Source organism: Centropristis striata, chromosome 4 (assembly GCF_030273125.1).
Source record: "Centropristis striata isolate RG_2023a ecotype Rhode Island chromosome 4, C.striata_1.0, whole genome shotgun sequence".
NCBI lineage: Eukaryota > Metazoa > Chordata > Actinopteri > Perciformes > Serranidae > Centropristis > Centropristis striata.
In genome coordinates this window covers 27,666,152-27,684,781 of record NC_081520.1, presented here as the reverse complement: position 1 = coordinate 27,684,781, position 18,630 = coordinate 27,666,152, and the positions used below count along the sequence as shown (strand labels likewise).

Below are 18,630 nucleotides of genomic sequence, written 5' to 3'. Positions count from 1 at the left end.
ACAGTGGTGTGCACATTGTTGTGACATAAGAGATGAGCTGAATGTATTTAAAAAAAAACGGAAATGAAGAAATATTTTTAATGTTGTAACAAACATAAAAGTTCACAGTATAAAGAATATGTAGAATGTGCAGTGATAATAATACAGAAATGTGCCTTAATGTCACACGTGTGTCTATAGGGCAGGATAATAGTCAGTGACTTATGGTGTGGAAGTGAACTATTGACTTGATGAATTTCTTTAGCAAATGTTCAGCTCCCACTGGAGGTCCTGGGTCCACAGTGTAGACTAGGGAATCACAGAGGGTGTTGGGGCATGTGAGGCTTGGGTCTTTCTTAAACCATCTTCACGATCTTTTTGAATGTTGACCACCAAGTTGTTCTTTCAGCTCCAGGTCACCAGATGTGGTCAGTCTCACACCTGAAATTAGACTCATCTCAAGAGAGATGATCCCGATAGAGGAAGTGTCATACACAAACCTTAAAAGCCTGACAGATCATGGTCCAACAGTTTTTGTAGAGGGATACAAGCAGAGGGGAAAAGATGCTGTGACCACAATCCATGTTGAAGATGACAGTAATAGTAGTGATAAAAAAGTACAGCATAAGCACAGTAGCAGACACAGCAACAATCCTAGCCCAACTGTGACCCTTGTTGATGATGATAGTAGTAGTGGGTGACTAGCAAACAGTCTGGGCCCAACATATAGTCTACACTGATGGTGATAGTAGTAGTGGTCTACGATGATTGTGATAGTGGTCTATGTTGATGGTGATTGTAGTAGTGTCCTATGGTAATGGAGATAGAAGTAGTGGTTCTTGGGAATGGTGACAGTAGAGGTGACCTGTGGTGATGATGTTAGCAGTGGTTGATCATGATAGTGATAATAGTAGTGGTCTGTGGTGATGGTGATAGTAGTAACGGTCTGTGAAGATGGTAATAGTTATAGTGGTCTGTGGTGATAGCAGTAACGGTCTGTGGTGATGGTGATACTAGTAGTGGTCTGTGGTAGTGATGACGATAGTAGTAGCAGTCTGTGGTGATGATGACAAGAGTACTAGTGGTCTGTGGTGATGGTGATAGTAGCAGTTTGCAGTGATAGTGATAGTAATAATGGCCTGTGGTGATGATGATAGTAACGTCTGTGGCGATGGTGATAATCGTGGTTTACAGTGTTGTCGATAGTAGTAGTGGTCTATGTGATGATGTTAGTGGTGTGCTGTCATGATTGTTATGGTAATGGTCTGTGGTGATGGTGATAGAAGTGGTCTGTGGTGATTGTGATAATATTTCAGAACCTCTTTATTGTCATTGTACAGTGTAGTACAACGGAATAAGCTATCATCCCATCCAAAACATATAAAACACACACAAACAATATGACAGAGGTGAACAGGACAGGAAGACAGGGATGATGAGGAGGAAAAAACAGCAAAAAAACCCTCAGCAACATAAGCATAATACACTCCACAAACATGAACAGACTTATGACATGCCACAGGGGAGGGGGGGCCAGCATAGTCAGGCAGCCTTCTGGACCTTCTCAAAAGCGGTGAAGGCAGCCCTGTGAGTCCAGGGCGCTCGTCTGCATGAGCACAAGGAACACCTGTCCACCATCAAACAAGGACTGCGGGTCCTCACTGAGCAACAGGGGAATTTCCAGGATCTCTGTCACTGACCAAGTAAATCTCCTGACAAGTCAACTTAATCTTCTCATTAACCACCTTAAGGCTGATCCCTCGGCATCACCCCCTGCCAGGACACATACACCTGCTGCTGAAAACACTGCTCCTTAGGGCCATGCCCGACCCCCGTCTACTGGACTTCGGCTGGCTGCCCCAGATAAGTTTTCCGGAGACTCGGGAGACTGTAGGCCATTTTTGGTGCTTTGTGACTTGCATTTTAAACACAACCCGGCTGCATTTGTGTCCGATCAGGCTTAAATAGCTTTTATTATGTCCCATTTGACGGGGAGCAGCAGCATGGGCCATTGCAGAATGGTCCAGAGACTAAATTGTTTGCCAAACACTCTCCAGGTTCACCGACACCATGAGCCGGGTTTTTGATCACTCCTCCCCAGGTAGGGAGGCGTCATGCAAATTAAACAGCACAACCGGCAAGTCACAGGTTATGCCATTGAATTCAGGACTTTAGCAGCAGAAAGTTGGTGGAACACTCCTGCGTTAATTGATGCCTTAATGAATGCACTCACAGACTCTATCAAAGACCAGTTGGCACCCCTAGAACTTCCCACCGATCTGGACATGATAATCTCCATGGCCACTCGCATAGACAACCGTCTTCAAGAGAGCCGCAGGGAGCTACTGCGCACTTCTGCTCCTTTTCCCAGGACTGTCTGGACATCAAAGCCCCAGCCTCAACCTTCTCTGGAGAGACCAGCGGTCGCCAAAATTCTCTATTTAGGGCTGTGTTTTAAAGTTGTGCCTGTGATAATGAACATTTTGAATGTTACTAATCTTGAGTTTTTGTGTGCTTGATCCGCTGTACATTTTGCCAAAATGCAAGTTTAAAACTAGTTGAATTTTTACAGATTTGTAAAATAGTGCAATTATTGCTGTGATGATCCTGCTGTGAATAGACATGATGAATCCTACACAGGTTTTGTATTTCACACTTAAAGCATACTTTGACACGCTTTTAACCAAAGCAACATACAAATGAGAGTAATACAAGACAAGCAAGGATGAAGTCAAGAAACATAGCAAGAGTAAGTGCCATAAAACTTTGTCCCAAAAATTTTGAGCCTCGTCTCTGGGCTTTCTGTACTTTACATGTATACAATTGTTCTGTATTTTGGCATTTGAAATCTAAACATGAGGGGACTCAAAAGTGAATGTACGATGAGAAAATACAGAGACAGAATATTACTGCATACTATTTCCATTCATTCATTATTCTGAACCGCTTATCCGCACTCGGGTTGCTGGGGGCTAGAGCCAATCGACATTGTGCGAGAGGCAGGGTACACCCTGGACAGACAGACTATCACAAGGCAGACACATAGAGACAGACAGTCACACTCTCGTTCACACCTACAGGCAATTTAGAGTCACTAGTTAAACCTAAGTGCATGTTATTGGACAGTGGGAGGAAGCCAGAGAACCCGTTGAGAACCCACGCTAACACGGATGAAAATGCAAATTTCACACGGCCGAAGGCCAGAGTCAAATCAGCGATCCTCTTGCTGTGATGCAAGAATGTTAACTACTACACCACTGTGTAGTCTGCATACTATTTATTGTTTATTATTTCTTTAGTTTCTTTAAAAACTTTGATTACAAGTAGGTGTAGTGCTCGTTTTAATAACTTAGGTGAAATCATTTCTAACTGGATTCATGACTACTGCACAGCAAATGCCAAAGTGTTAAAATCCCAGAGTTTTGATGACGGGAGTAGAATATTTAACACTTTGGTGTCAACTGGCACAAAGTACACTTTGCAGGTTGCACCATAATCTCTCTCTGGTGTTCTTTCTATGCATAGTGTTGGTGTAGAGTTTTTGTAGTGTTTATTTTACAATGATAGACTCCCTGAGAGTCTATTTCTTGATTGAGTCTTTCCCGGCCGCACCAAGAGTTAGGTTTCGATTTCGTCATCAGCGCTTCACGCCCTCTCATTGGTTGAATCCAGTCGCATCATTGAGGAGTGCAGCCACGACACTAACCGACGTCTTCAACAGCCCCGCGGGACTGCAGGTAGGCTAAGAAACTGAAGTGAATAAATAATGCATGGAATATTTTTTTCATGTTTCAATGCATGGAATATTTTTTTCACGTTTCAATCCGTAAATATCTAAAAACCTTAACGGTAATACATTAAGGGGGCAAACACGGTTTCAATGTGGTTTAGCAAACTTGCTATATCGGTTGTAACGGCACTGCAAATGTTTAATTTATCAGAATTGATATTGTGTTTGTAATGTTAATCACGGTTAAGCAGGTTATTTGACAAAGAAAAACACAGAATTCTTTTGTTAGCTATCTTAAAATAAGCTAGTCTCTCCCGGTGGCTAGCTTTACCGAAGCTACTTAAAAGCTCCCGACTCCCGCCTGAAGCTACGTTGCTAGTGGGTAACTGCGCACTAATTGTATGTTTGTGTTATGTGCAGTTGTGGGAGGTCTACAGCAATGCTGTTCAAAGTACAGTACAAAGGAAAGAAGAAATACGTCAAACTAAATGGAGCCTCACATTCAGAATTTCTCAAGGAGGGTAAGTTAATGTGTCTGCTTCTTGTAGCCTAAACGATAGGTATATTGTGTTCTTGGGAAATGAACTTGTTTTGTCTTGTGTCTGTGATGGTAGTAAGACAGTGTTTCCCACACATAGACCATTCTGTGGCGCACCGCCACAGAATAGAGACCGACCGCCACAAAATGATTCTGTTTTTTTTTTTCCTCTCTAGGGGATTAAAAAAACTGTAACGTCTGTAACGTTAGCCAACACACAGAAAACACCACATTCACATCAATAAATAAATGTTTTACAATGAACCGGGCCGGTCTCTGAGCTGCCAACACTCTCCGGTAACGTTAAGGCATATTGAATGGTTTCCTTAAATGCCGTTAACGGGACGAGAGCAGTCGAAACGGCTGCTTCAAGCTAGCTACATCGAGGGTAGGTTCGCTTCCTGTTTTCAAAGTAAAAGCACAATTTCTAACGTTATAAAGGGCAACGGGCGTTTTATTTTTGTGAATAACCGGAAGTGCGTTGCTCACGACGGCTAGCTTGAGTAGCGCCGAATTCGTCCGAACAAAATTGTAAACAGCTGGTATTTAGACAAATTAACGACGCACTGGGGATCTAAACGGCTACTTTCTCACCTAAAAAGGTTTAAAATGATAATAAAGTGATATATTTAAAGAATTTGGAGCACCACAAGAATGTGGAGCACCACACATTGCTACCTGGTCTGTGGGAAACACTGTAAAGATGAACAATAATGCACCCCAAACTTCATTTATTTTTTTTCTCTGTATTCAAAGCTAAAATGAAGTTCAGTATACCCAATGAAAAAGACATATATGTGCTGGATGACACTGGAACAGAGGTCGATGAAGAGGTATTCAGTGACATTCTGGAGGAAAAAACAGACATCCTATGGACAATTGTCGACACTCTTTCAGTCACTGGTAAGTGGTCATTTGATGAAATTGTACTTTTCAAAGTTACAGTATTATCATGTGATCATTGAAATTGACGTAACTATACAAAAATGATTAGATTAAGTTAGACAGAATTTGCCTTTTATTGTTTTCAGAACTGATCCATTTACCTATGAAACATGTCGACTGATAAGAATACTGACCTGAGCACTCAGTTATCAACTATTAGACTGTCTGCCATGGCCTGAATTGCTCAAAATGTGGCCGTATCAACCACTATTGTTAGCACTTCTTTAATAGATCAGAATGCTAAATTCACAGAAAAATTGCAGATGGGGGGTATGGCTTGGCTGCAGCTAATCCTTATCACCTTCTTTCAGTTTAAACTGTCAGTCAATTCAAGAAACCATACCTAACTAATATTTTTGAAAATGATGTGCTCCATCTTTTCAGACTCTCCTGCATCTTCATGCACGGACACCTTGTCACTATCATCACGCTCATCCGAGAGTGATACTTTTCTGATGTCTCCAAAAAGACAGCACATTGATGACACCTTTCTGATGTCTCCAAAAAGACCATGCATTGATGATGACATCCCAAAGTCCCAAAAGAGTCAACATATTGATGACAGGTCTTCACAGGCCAAAGAGGTGAGTTTTTTTGTACATTCTTTTGCCAAGTTCTAAATGTGTTTTTGACATCAGTTTTTTGTTTTGTCTTATTTTTGCTTGTTTTCAAGCTTGTCAAGAGAGTTCTGGAACAAAAGCCTGGAGGGGAGAAAATACTTAAAGAATATGCAACTAAGGGAGAGATGAAGGATCGAACACGCCGTGAACTTGTCAACATTGTTGTTGCTGATATGTTGGAAAAGTATGGGTAAGTCAAATACTCCTTGTACACGATGCAGTCAAGAGCATATTCATAGTGTTTGATTGCAGACATGTTGTTTATAAAAAACAGGTGATTGTAATCAAATGAGATTATCAGTACAACCATGGCCAGTAAACAAGTTATTTCATATATACAGATATTCTAATCTAAATTAATCATTACCCATCTGCAAGACACACGCAGCCTTATAGATTTAGTCAGTCCATGCTACTTATATACTTATATATTGTTTACTAGTTTATTTGAGTTGACCTCAGAGTCCCCATTGTAAATTGTCATACAGCTTTTTTCCCTGTCAATGCAACCTATCATTTACCCCCACAGAAGTGCTCCGCCAAAGGACAAAAGAACACAATATGCATTGGGGATTGTAACACTGTTCCCTGCTCTGAAAGATCCCTATTCGAAAAAGGGCTATGTGAGTATATATTTTAACGAGAAGTTTACCAACTTTTCAAATTATAATAATAAAAAATATTGTTTTTTCATAGGAGCAATAGACATAGAGGTTTTTCTTGATCAGGCAGTAAGGAGGGCAATTAACATTCTTGAAAATGACAGCAAATTCAAGACTGTGTTAAGCTTAATATTTTGTTTTTAAATTTTGTTGATGAATGAATAATGTTTTGATGTATTTTCATCTTATAGTTTCTTTCACCAGGTGTCTTACCATGCTCAAATTTCTTAATTTATTTTCAAACTTGTTTTTAGGAGCATTTCCTTGATGCGGATAGCAACGAGGGCTACATTGCCTGGAAGCTTAAAAACACACAGCGAGAACTCAGCAGTGGCCGTAGCAGTGGAGTTCGGAGAAGGAGCTCTCAAACCTCAGACAGCAGCGGACCAGAGTTGGAGAGGAAAGTGACTAAAGAGCAACAGCTGGAGGGAGACCAGTGCTGCGAGGCCATATCTCTACTGAAACACAGCACAGATGAAGAACAGATCTTCATGAAAATGAGAGCAACCTTCCAGCACAGACAAAAGTTGATCCATGATCCAGAGCGATGCAGCACAGTGCTTACAGTTTTCCCAAGGTTCCTTGACACAAAAGGCCTTGTAAGTTCACATTAATTAGGTTGATAATGTTTTTTTCCATTAATAACAGCTTTGTAAAGATGAAAGTGGTACCTTCCTTCCATTGCCACCATCATCAAGTACACATGCACTTGCTTGCACTTCCTCCCCTTTAGGTTCTACAAGACTTTGAGCTGTTGTTTGGAGCAGAGACTTCATCAAAATTCTTGGAGAAATGGGGAACACTCCTGAAGGCGAAAGTAATTGAACAAGCCAAAAACCTCAGCAAAACCCCGCACCTTGACTATCTCATTCAGTCTGCAGACGAGAACCCTGATGAGGATGGAGATGAAGAGGTCCCAGGTAAGTGACATAAATGAATTCCCTGTGTATCTCCACCCACCATTTCAAATGTTGTCTTATTGTGTTGACAGTGATGTGGTTGTGCTGATAGTATTTTTTTCAAGAGCCTGATGAGTGTTGATATTGATTTGTCAGGTACATCTCATACTGAAGTTGAGTTTCTCATCCCCTCTTCTCAGGTTGGGATAGTGACATGGCCTCAGTTCTCCTGCTTGTCTACCTCCTGCCACCAAGTGGAAAGAAGGGAGCCGTGAAGATCAGTATCCGGGAAGCTGTGGATCGCGTAGTGAAGTTTCATAAGGTCAGTGTATCCTGATTTCCATTTTGAAAGCATCCAATATCAACGAGTGGAATCCACATTCCAAAAACAAACAAATGTTTTGACCAATTATCATTTCTGTTGATACAGAGGAACTTACCCAAGTGCATTTTCACATGATGGGGTAGCACGACACATACTCAACATAAGTAAATCTCAGCCAGGAAATATCTGGATCTAAGAATATTGTTAAGAGGGTTGACTTAATCTGTTCTTCCATAATTCCTCTATTTAGACAAACTTTTCCACAAATAATTTATAAATGTAAATGGCAATAAATATAATATAAGCACATTTTTATAATAATGGTATCAATAGCAATAGATATAAACATCTTTATATAATAACTTCATAAATAGCAATAAATACAAACACATTTCTATACTAAATTTATAAAAAAATAAATAGCAATACATAAAAACATTTTTTAAAATATTATAAATAGCAAGTCACATAAATACGTTTTCTTTTTTTTTCTTGAAATCCTCCAACTGTGCTGTCAGATTTCTGACTTTGCTATAAAAAAAGATGTATAGTGTAGTAACACTTTTGTGTTATCTTGCAGTCGGGCCGAAGCCTACAAGAACACTCTGGTCCAGCCCAGCGGAGGCAGCCCTACATCCTGGCAGTTGGCATCACAAGAAAAAACATCCATGATTACTACATTGCGATGGATGGTGAGCTCCTTCCCTGCAAGGCCGGGTCTTCCCTTTCAGCCTTTGATGAACTGTTCAAGACGCATTATGTGTTTGGGATCTCCTATGACCAGGCCTTAAACAGCCTGTACACATTTGTGCAAACCACTGTCTACAATATTGATGTGGGGCTTTCTCGCGAAACTCCCAGAGTCAAGGACCTCAGAGCAAAGCTCCTCAACTCACGTTGTGATGTATAAATGCTTTGTTTGCCAGTCGACTTTTGTCACCATCCAGCAGTTGCTCCGTCATCTCAAACTTACACATGCCTTTTTTCCCGGCAAGAAGTTTCATTTGTTGTGTGACCATAATGGATGCCGTCAGAGGTTTTGCACTTTTTCTGGATTCAGGAAACATCTCCATTCCAAGCATAGTCCTGAAAGTCTAGTTCAAATTGATAATGAATCTGTCACTCCGACTGTCACTCCCTCAGTTGGTGTATCCGATCAGCAAACAATGTCAGCTTCAATTTCAGAGCAACCAGTGAATTCTCAAAGCTGTAATGAGACTAGGCAACATACCCAAGAAATGTGTGCATCCCTTATTGCAAAACTCCAAAGCTGTGGTGTGGCTACTAATGTCATAAAGACTGTTGTTGAAAATATGGAGGAGCTTGTAGAGGAACTACATTCAAATGTGAAAGATGATGTTGTAAAATTGCTCCCTAATGTTGAGGACATGAGAACAAAATTTGATGATTATTTTGAAAACCTTGAAAATCCATTTAGCAAACTGAACACTGAGACAAAATGGAAAAAACATTTCAGTGAGAAATGGGGTCTTGTAGAACCTGTTGAGGTCGCTCTAGGGGTGAGGTATGACACCAGAAGGAATCGAACCACTGGCACATACGATCAGGTTCCTGTGACAGACAAATTTGTGTACATTCCTCTTTTGGAAACGCTGAAGTTTATATTCAACAACAGAGAGATTTTAAATCATATTTTGCGGCCTTGTGAGAAGACTGGGTTTTATAAAGATTTCTGTGATGGGAGTTATTTTAAAGATCACCCCCTCTTCTCTAAAAAACCAAACTCTCTCCAAATACAGATATTCTATGATGATTTTGAAGTGGCAAATCCACTAGGATCCAAACATGGTATCCATAAGATTGGAAGTATATACTTTATTTTACGAAATCTGTCTCCAAAGATAAACTCAGCGCTTATGAATATTCATCTTTTGGCACTTTTTCATACAGAGGATGTAAAAAAGTATGGATTTAATTTCATTTTAGAACCCATCGTACATGATCTGAAAGTCCTTGAGTGTACAGGAGTTGAAGTTCCTTTCTCTGATGAACCAGTTAATGGAACAATTGCACAAGTGACAGGGGACAATTTGGGATTGCACTCCTTACTTGGGTATGTTGAATCATTCAGTTCGAACTATTTTTGCCGCTTTTGTCTGGTAGACAAACAAACCTCACAGACAGTTTTCAGTGATGATGATCCAAGAATAACACTGCGCAACAAAGTATTGCATGCTCAGCATTGCAATGATTTGAAGGCAGATCCTACACTGCCATCAACATTTGGAGTGAAGCGAACATGTTTACTCAATGATCTACAGTACTTTGATGTTTCTGATAACTATGCTGTAGACATTATGCATGACATATTGGAAGGAGTTGGGCAATTTGAGCTGAAGTTGCTTTTTGGTTATCTCTCAGACAACAACATCATATCCAAGACAGATATTTGTAACAGGATATATGCATACAATTATGGCTTTGTAGAGAGAAAGAATCGACCAACCAGAATCAACTTAGAGCAGAATGGAAATGGAATTGGTCTCAATGCCATTCAGACATTTTGCTTGATCCGGAATGTGCCCTTGATATTTGGAGATGTTGTCCAAGAAGGAAATGCACATTGGAGACTCTTGCTGCTTCTGCTGCAAATCATCAACATCATATTTTCTCCTGTCATTACTGATGGCATGACAGTATGTCTGAAACATCTCATTCTTGAACATCATAAACTTTTCAAAGGGCTTTATTCACATCGCAAAATGATTCCCAAACATCACTTCATGATTCATTACCCCAGATCCATTCGAAAAATAGGTCCAATTCTTCATGTTTGGGCGATGAGGTTTGAAGCCAAACATAGGTTTTTCAAGAACACAATAAAAAATTTCAAAAATATAACAAAGTCATTAGCTAAAAAACATCAGATGGCTGTGGCATACCACTGGGAATCAGTGCCATTTAAAAGTATTGACTGTGGTCCAGTAAAAACTGTTCAGCTCAATGCCTTGGCAAATGGTGAAATAATTGCTGAAGAACAGCAGGTTGACTTGGACTGTGAAGTTGATGTGACACCTTGGATCACTTGTTTTGGGACAGAGTATCGCCCAGGTCTTCTGGTTTGTTCAAACATAGAAGAGGATTTCCCAGTATTCAGTCAGATAAAAGACATTGTTGCATTTAATGGAGACTATTTTCTTCTAGCAGAAGATTTTGAGACACTTAGTTTTGCAGAGCATTTTCATTCTTTTCATGTCAGACAGGGATTTTCTGAAAATGTTTCCCTGCTGAAAGTTGATGAGTTGCTCATGTTTAAGCCATTTGATCTGCAGACAACGTATGGTTTTGACAGAGAAGATCAATATGTGGTGCCTGTGCATGTTTTTGTGTAAGAAATGTGTTAAGTGGTTGCACGCTGTTTTTCATCTTGGCAATTATATTTGCAAAAAATTATTATTATTATTTTTTGCACCACGGCTCCATAACTTAAGACAAGTTTTACGTCCTTGTAACAACAGTTGACTGTTCACTTCCATAACAAGACAAGATACTTGTTAGAATATATGGTAATAACTATTATAACAATAAATTTGTTATGTTTTGGTTTTGACAGAGATGATCAGTATGTGGTGCTGGTGCACGTTTTTGTACAAGAAATGTATTACGTAAGTGATTGCCCCCTTTTTGTTTTTCATCTTGACAATTATTTTTGCAAAAATTGATTTTACAGGGGTTTTTTTTGCACCATGGCTTCTAACATAAGATGTTTTATGTCCTTGTAACAAGAGTTAGCTTCCATAACAAGACAAGATACTTGTTGGGATGTATTGTAATAATAAAGATATTATATTTCAGGAAACTTTTGTGAGGACTACTAATTCTTTAAGTGTTAACAATTCACCTCAAAAGTGTTTGGTGTACACCAGTCATAGAGTACATTCTCACTCTGAGTGTTAAATAATCAGCTCTGCAAAGTGCTACAAATTACTAAACTAGAGTATATATTTTACTCTCTGGGAGCTTTAGGATTACACTGCAAGTGTCACAAAGCACTGAAGTAGTGTCTAAAAGTACCAGTGACGGAGTACAATTGTACTCTCAGAGGGTTCAAATGTAACTCTTTATTTGGAGTATATGTTTTACACTTTTGATGGAGTTCAGTGAACACCAAACTCTTGGACCTATATAAGCACTGAAACTGGAGTTAAATGTACTCTTATAGAGTACAATGTACACTGGGATTTTTGCTGTGTGGGATGAATGTGAATATATAATACATTACATATTATCAGCAACATAAACACTGTCACATCTTCACATTCAGTTTTGTTTTATTCTGCAAGTTTCAAAGCAAGATTCAAGATGGCAAATAATTTACTGACACTTTCATCTACATTTGATCTCAACCAGCCAACCTTTTATGGCAGAGGACATGTTTATGTGTTCCGAATTTTTGACATTTTCAATCCAAACATAACAGGATTCAAAAGTGGCTGTATGATGAGAAAATATAGAGACAGAATAATACACAGCACAGTGGGTACACTGCTCATATCTACTTTTTTGCTGTCATCTAAAAATGAACAATGTTTTCAAAACACAAGTTTCACTAAAAGTTGACATAACGTACTCTGTGCATTCCTGTCAAGATTTTTTCCACTATTACTATTGAAAAAAATATTCAGGTTTTATTACCTTTTTTGCTCTTGATATGAAGCCTGCATTTGAATATTTCACTAAAACTGACGTTGGTAATAATTTTTTTCTACATGTCCGAACAAAAGTCTAATGTCATGGGGTCCTTTTTGACCCCTGAGGAGCATGGGTGTTATACTTTTTGAGGAGTACACAAGGGTTAAATGTCAAGAAATAAAAAAGTTTCTCTCTTTTACTAAACTGAGACTACCTTTATTTTCTAGCTAATAATTCTTGTTAATATTAAATAAAATGTAGTTTCTACAACATTTTTCTACCAGTTGATTCACAGAGGTCACAAACCTGCAAGTTGCTCTTTAAACATTAGTTTACATTTTACCAAAGATAATACTTTTACATAAGCTACGTATTTTAGACATTTTAAGTCCATGCATCAAAGGGTTGAAGAGTGGTTGGCATGTAAACCAGTATAATGACAAGAAAATTCGCAACATATTGGGTGCACTGTTCATATTAAACCTGCTCTGAATTACTTCAAAGAAAACCCCAAAAGAAAAGTTGAGCAGAGAAGCGAGGTGAGGTGTGCAGGTACTGACAGCTTTCTGTCTCGTCTGTTTGGAGCCAGAAAAACACACTTTGAGAATCTTTATATATGTGTACAGGATTACAGCTACAACACCACCTACTATGGTAATTGTGTAAATAATTCCATAGATGTTGTTCACTGTTGTGTCAAAACATGCCAGTTTGACAATATAATAATTGTCACAGGCAACTTTGTTAATGATGTTCCCACACAGCTGTAAAGGAGCACTCAATGATATCATAACAACTACTTCAATGGATGGAAATAACCATGTTAGAGCAATAAGTATGGCAACTTTTTTCAATGTCATACGTGTGTTATATTGCAGAGGAAAACAGATAGCAAGATATCTGTCATAAGACATGACGGCTAAGTTACAAAACTCGATATTTGCATAACAGTAAACACAGAAGATCTGCAAAAAACAAAAAGAAGCAGAAACAGTGTGAGTGTCAGAGAGGATCTGAACCAGAAGGAATGGAAACAACCCTGTACTACCATACAGTTCATTTACAAACATGCTGCACAGAAAAATATACATAGGTTCATGTAAGCTTCTGTTCACACAGATAACCACAATCAGCAAAAGGTTGGCACAAACAATAAAAATATATAAAAACATGACAATCATGAAAAATAAATACCTTAAATGCCCGGTGTCAAAATAGGCAGAAAGCGTGAAATATGAAACCTGTGTAGAGTTTATCATGATAATTACATAACATTACATCACATGTCATTTGGCTGACGCTTTTGTCCAAAGCAACTTACAATAAGTGTATTCAACCTGATGGTACTAGCCTTAGACCACAGGAACCAAGTAAGTACATAACTTTAAGAGCCATCTGTAATCACTGCACTGCACATCACTTAAACTCTGCACAGGATGAACTATGTTAGTGGGCTTATGGAATTATACAGCCATCCTAGTGGTCAGACCCGACCCACTCTCTATCCTTCGAGACATGCGCATCAACACATGGCTCATTTGAATATTCAAATGAGCCATGTGTTGATGCACTGCACAGGTAAGCTAGCGGGACAAGCTGTTTTGATATGTTGTAACTCAGGGTTTCCTGCAGACCTTATTTGTCCAGGCGCCCCGCCCGGCCTGAAATCTGTAGCGCCCGGGCTAGAATGTCCGGAAAAAAAAAAAAAAAAGATGCAACGCATGCAAGCGACACGGCAGCGCTTGAGAACTAATCTACCAGCACACATAGATAGATGTGTGTTCTAAAGAATTAATGTTGATTCTTTAGTGCTGCGCTGTCTGCCTGCAGTGCATTCTGCGCCATATCTCTCTCTTACACACACTCACACATGCCAATTGCGGCCCTCGTGACGATATTTTGTGGCCCCCACCTTGATATGAAAGTTTAATGTTAGTGCGGTCCTTTAGGCGCTCACTATCTCGGTACTTTCTGCCATCTACAAATGTCATGATGCTCATGTCATCATGAAAGACATAAATATTGAGCGCAAAATGAAAGGCAAATGCTACTGGACAGTTTATTATCTGCAGTGTTGTTTGTAAACTATATTTTGTATGCTGGAGTAGACAGTCTGGCCTTAATTTTCTGTTAGAAAAACTACAGCTACTCCTGATAGTTTTTTATCCTCTTTAATTGCTTCACACATGAACAGGTACAGGACTTGCTGTGGTGAGGTTTCACGAAAATAAAACTCTGTGTGCGGGATCACGCATCACAACATGGCGACCGGTCCGGATCCATAAAAACACACATTATACAGCAAATAATAATAATCAACCTATGCAAATAACTTGTACTCACACACAACGACCACTAAGTGATAACAGTTATGATGAGGCTCAGTTTGACTCTGCCGTAACCAACGAGGATGTGCGGCAGCAGCGGCGCACTTAACTGGTAACTTTTCCTCCGGAACTGTTCGTCGTTCATTCGGGTCTAATCGGGACTACTCGGGTCTTTCCGGTGATGTTCGGCGACGTCCCGAACAGGGCAGAGCAGGGAAGTTCAATAGTACCCTACTCGGCAAGTCTGCACATTAAATAATTTATATATAAAACATTTAATCATTCCATGTATGTTACATTAGTAATATTTATATTATAATGATAACAATAATAACACATAACAATAACATATATGTATTTATTATCATTATAAAAATCTGTCTCTTGTTGCCTTTCTGTATATCCGTTCTGTGAGAACATATATATACATATACATCTGGCAGCAAGAAGTAGGCAGGAGAAGCCTTTTTCAGAAGAACCGTTCATGTTCTTTAATATTCCATTCATGTTCAGGACAGTTCATGTTCAGAAGAAGCCATTGAAGTTAAATAACTGTTAATAATGGCATTTGAGAAGTTTGGATTTTTTTAGCAAAGTTTTTTTTGTGGAATACCAAGTAATTTGAGTTTGAGACCCCTGCTTTAAAGAATTCAATGTTGCACTTATGAAAAGTATTTGATTTGATTTATGATTATACAGTCTATGTAAGCTTGAAGTTGTCTCTCTAAGAGAGTAATAGCTAGAGTTGAGAGTTGCAAGTTCCCTGCAATAAAACAGATTGTTGTCAATTCATAATACTTTCTCATCTCCTAATTTAATATTTGTTACACAATAATTAAAATGCTTCAATTACTGTTTACGACGCTGTGATCGGTGATCGGAAATATTGGATCGGCCGATACTGATTTAAGTAAGATCGGAAAGATCTCATTTAGCTCTCAAAGTGCACAAAACAGATGCATTTTACTTAAAAATGTACAAATTTTCTCCCGGGGGAGCATGCCCCCGGACCCCCCTAGATGGATCGGTTCGATGGTTTTAATTGTCAGTACCATATCATTAATTACTTTGATCTGGATCTCATTTTAACTTAATGCTAATATTTCATCATACATGATGCATCATAGCTTTTTGCGTGCTGGTGGGCCCATGTTGTGCAGAAACCTTTTTATTTTTTCGCCCCCTCCCTTCTAACAGTCTGAGTCCGCCACTGCCTAGTCTGTTTCTGTTTTCTGAATTTTCTGTTTGCTTTATGTGCCAAGGGTTCCCAAACTTATTAGGCCATGACCCCAAAAATAAACAGTTCGTGTTTTCCATCTTCATGTTTGTGGGTTTATTGTTAAGCAACTCCCCCCCCCCCCCGAGAACAGTTCTCGGCAACCGTTCTCGAGTTGAACCCCCCGCACTCACCTCCCCCCCTGGCCAAAGTTTTTTCCTGCAGGAAACCCTGTAACTGAAGTATGTGGTAGGCCTAGTATTTGACAGGACTTAACATTTACGTTTTATAGAAAGTACTATTGATAGGTAATTACCATTGTATTAGCCTATTTAAAGTCAACTCGTTAATGTTACATTTTTGCGTCATGAAAACTAGCCATAGCTAGCTAGTTGGGATAGCACTAACATCTTCCCTACCTCAGGGATAGGGTCGACATTTAGCTGATGTAAATTTCACCTCAGCAGGTTCCTTTTTTATAGCAGGGAGGAGGCATGTCTTTCTTTACTCTTAGATGAACTCAGGCAGGAGATTAATTTTGCCATCTTTTCAAAACAGGTTCATTTTTCATTTTCCAAAAAGGTTCTTTCTAATATATTTAGTATATTGTGCACTGCACTGTGTCAGGAGAAAGTGTATCTCTGATACTTCTGTGTTCTCTACCTTCTCACTTCTATGGCCAGGCTTTGCACACTGTTTCAGCATCTCTCTCTCACTCACATTATCTCTCACATTCTCTCTCTCACACACACATTCTATTTCTCTCTCTCTCTCTCTCTCTCTCTCTCTCTCCCATACTCACAGTCTCTCTTAATGCAATCAATGTTTTACAATATGATATGTTTTTCAATGTTTTTGAATTAAAACAAATGTTTTAATACATAATCAATGTTTCTTGGTGAATGAGAATGTTAAGGTATTAGTCGGAAAGGTGAAACCAGCGTAATTTAACCAAACGGCTTTTGTGCCCTGTCATGTGGCCTTTGTGCCCTTAAAAAAATGTGAAAGCCAAATGGCCTTGCGTGATTTATGTCAGCGTTCTAATCCCATAGTTTACTTTCATGAATTAATGAATTAATGAATTAAACATGAGTATTCCTATGAGCTTCTGTGGGTGTCCTCTCTCTGGAAAAGATTTAAAGTGTTGGACACAGAGTTTCAGCTCAGTTGGGAGGGCTTCAACATGACTCCAGTAGAATAACCGGTGCATGCTCAGATTCACTTGTGAAAAGTGTTGTTCTCTCTGACCGAATTATTATTTTCATTTTGAGAAGGACATTCTCCATTTGGGGCTGTATTTTACAGTTATGTCTTTGATAATGAACATGTTGACTGTTACCACCCTGACTTGTGGTTTTGTTTTTTTCAGCTGTGCCAAAAATTCAAGTTTAAACCAGTTTTGAACAGATCAATGAGAGAATCTATTAATTGCTGTGGTAATCCAAAAGAGACATGGTGAACTCTACACATGTTTTATATTTCACACTTCAGGCCTATTTTCACACCGGATTTTCTAGATACCTATATTTCATGGTTATTATGTCCTTAGAACTTTTAATTGTTTGTGCCAACCTTTTGCTGATCTGTGGGAACAGAAGCTTACATGAACCTATGTACATTTTTCTGTGCAGCATGTTTGTAAATGAACTGTATGGTAGTACAGGGTTGTTTCCATTCCTTCTGGTTCAGATCCTCTCTGACATTCACACTGTTTCTGCTGCTTTTTGTTTCCTGCAGACTTTTATTTTGTGCTCTTGTGGAGGTGTGGAATATTTAAACTTAGCCATCATGTCTTATGACAGATATCTTGCTATCTGTTATCCTCTACAATATAACCAGCGTATGACACGTAACAAGATTGCCATACTCATTGGTGTATCATGGCTGTACCCTATCCTTGTCTGTCTTGTAATGTTATGTTTTACTTCCTCATTTTGTCAATATATATGGGCTCATTACATCTTTTGGAACAATCAGTGCTGCTATAGTTTTAATCTTTTACTCTTACATCAGGATTCTTAAAGTGTGTTTTTCTGGAACCAAACAGACGAGACAGAAAGCTGTCAGTACCTGCACACCTCACCTCGCCTCCATCTTGAACTTCACTTTTGGAGCAAGCTTTGAAATGATACAGAACAGGTTCAACATGAACAGTGTGCCCAATCAGTTGCAAATATTTTTATCCCTTTACTGGCTGACATGCCCACCACTCTTCAATCCTTTAATGCACGGTCTGAATCTGTCCAAAATCTGCGTCACATGTAAAAGTCTGATTTCAAATGTGCTTCGTTAATATTACCGTTCAAATACATATTGACCCAGTTAATTTAATAGGAAGTTATCTCACAGATCAGCCTGCTTTCCTTCGTCTAACCTGACCTGTAGTGTTTTCATGTAGAACTGTGCATTGTGTTATTGATTTAAAAAATAAAGTTGTGACGGCCCTGCCTATTCTTTCACTCTGGTGACGTAACAGTTTTTTCTTCCAACGTGGTCAGCTGGTGCCATCAACCTGATCTGGAGCACCTGGTCCCGGTGTTCCAGCTGGATAGAAAGGGCAGCTGGGTGTCAGCTCGCTCTCTCTCGCTTCCCTCGCCAGCATTCACACTTTTTTTTGGTGCCTTTGGCATTTCATTCATTTGCACTTAACAACACCCTACCTTACATGATCAGTGCACCCACATTGCAACCCGTTCTCATTCCCAAAGCGTAATATACCGACGATTTGTCACACCC

General features: G+C 39.2%; 2 protein-coding genes and 1 pseudogene across 2 annotated transcripts; 2 read left to right on the top strand and 1 right to left on the bottom strand.

The window, feature by feature from the left end:
- Positions 1 to 4,039: 4,039 nt before the first annotated feature.
- On the top strand, positions 4,040 to 8,608 carry LOC131970691 (uncharacterized). The gene is made up of 9 exons (XM_059332119.1): positions 4,040 to 4,230; positions 5,004 to 5,150; positions 5,577 to 5,776; positions 5,866 to 6,002; positions 6,342 to 6,435; positions 7,020 to 7,073; positions 7,208 to 7,394; positions 7,574 to 7,695; positions 8,279 to 8,608. Exons 1-9 carry the CDS (start codon positions 4,122 to 4,124, stop codon positions 8,606 to 8,608), a joined length of 1,380 nt encoding a protein of 459 aa, XP_059188102.1. The 5' UTR covers positions 4,040 to 4,121.
- A 4,127-nt stretch (positions 8,609 to 12,735) lies between these two features.
- Positions 12,736 to 13,523, bottom strand: LOC131970690 (olfactory receptor 52D1-like). Its single transcript, XM_059332118.1, is given in 2 exon segments — positions 12,736 to 12,776; positions 12,779 to 13,523. Coding segments are annotated over 2 exon segments (786 nt in total).
- A 3,910-nt stretch (positions 13,524 to 17,433) lies between these two features.
- On the top strand, positions 17,434 to 18,293 carry LOC131969624 (olfactory receptor 10A6-like; annotated as a pseudogene).
- The last annotated feature ends 337 nt before the right edge of the window (positions 18,294 to 18,630 follow it).

What these genes read in the sequence shown, in the direction of transcription:
- LOC131970691 (XM_059332119.1), top strand. Translation starts at nt 4,122, where the DNA reads ATGTGCAGTTGTGGGAGGTCTACAGCAATGCTGTTCAAAGTACAGTAC. An exon ending in TTCAGAATTTCTCAAGGAGG is followed by an intron (nt 4,231 to 5,003) that starts GTAAGTTAATGT and finishes CTGTATTCAAAG; the next exon opens with CTAAAATGAAGTTCAGTATA. An exon ending in TCCTTGACACAAAAGGCCTT is followed by an intron (nt 7,074 to 7,207) that starts GTAAGTTCACAT and finishes CCTCCCCTTTAG; the next exon opens with GTTCTACAAGACTTTGAGCT.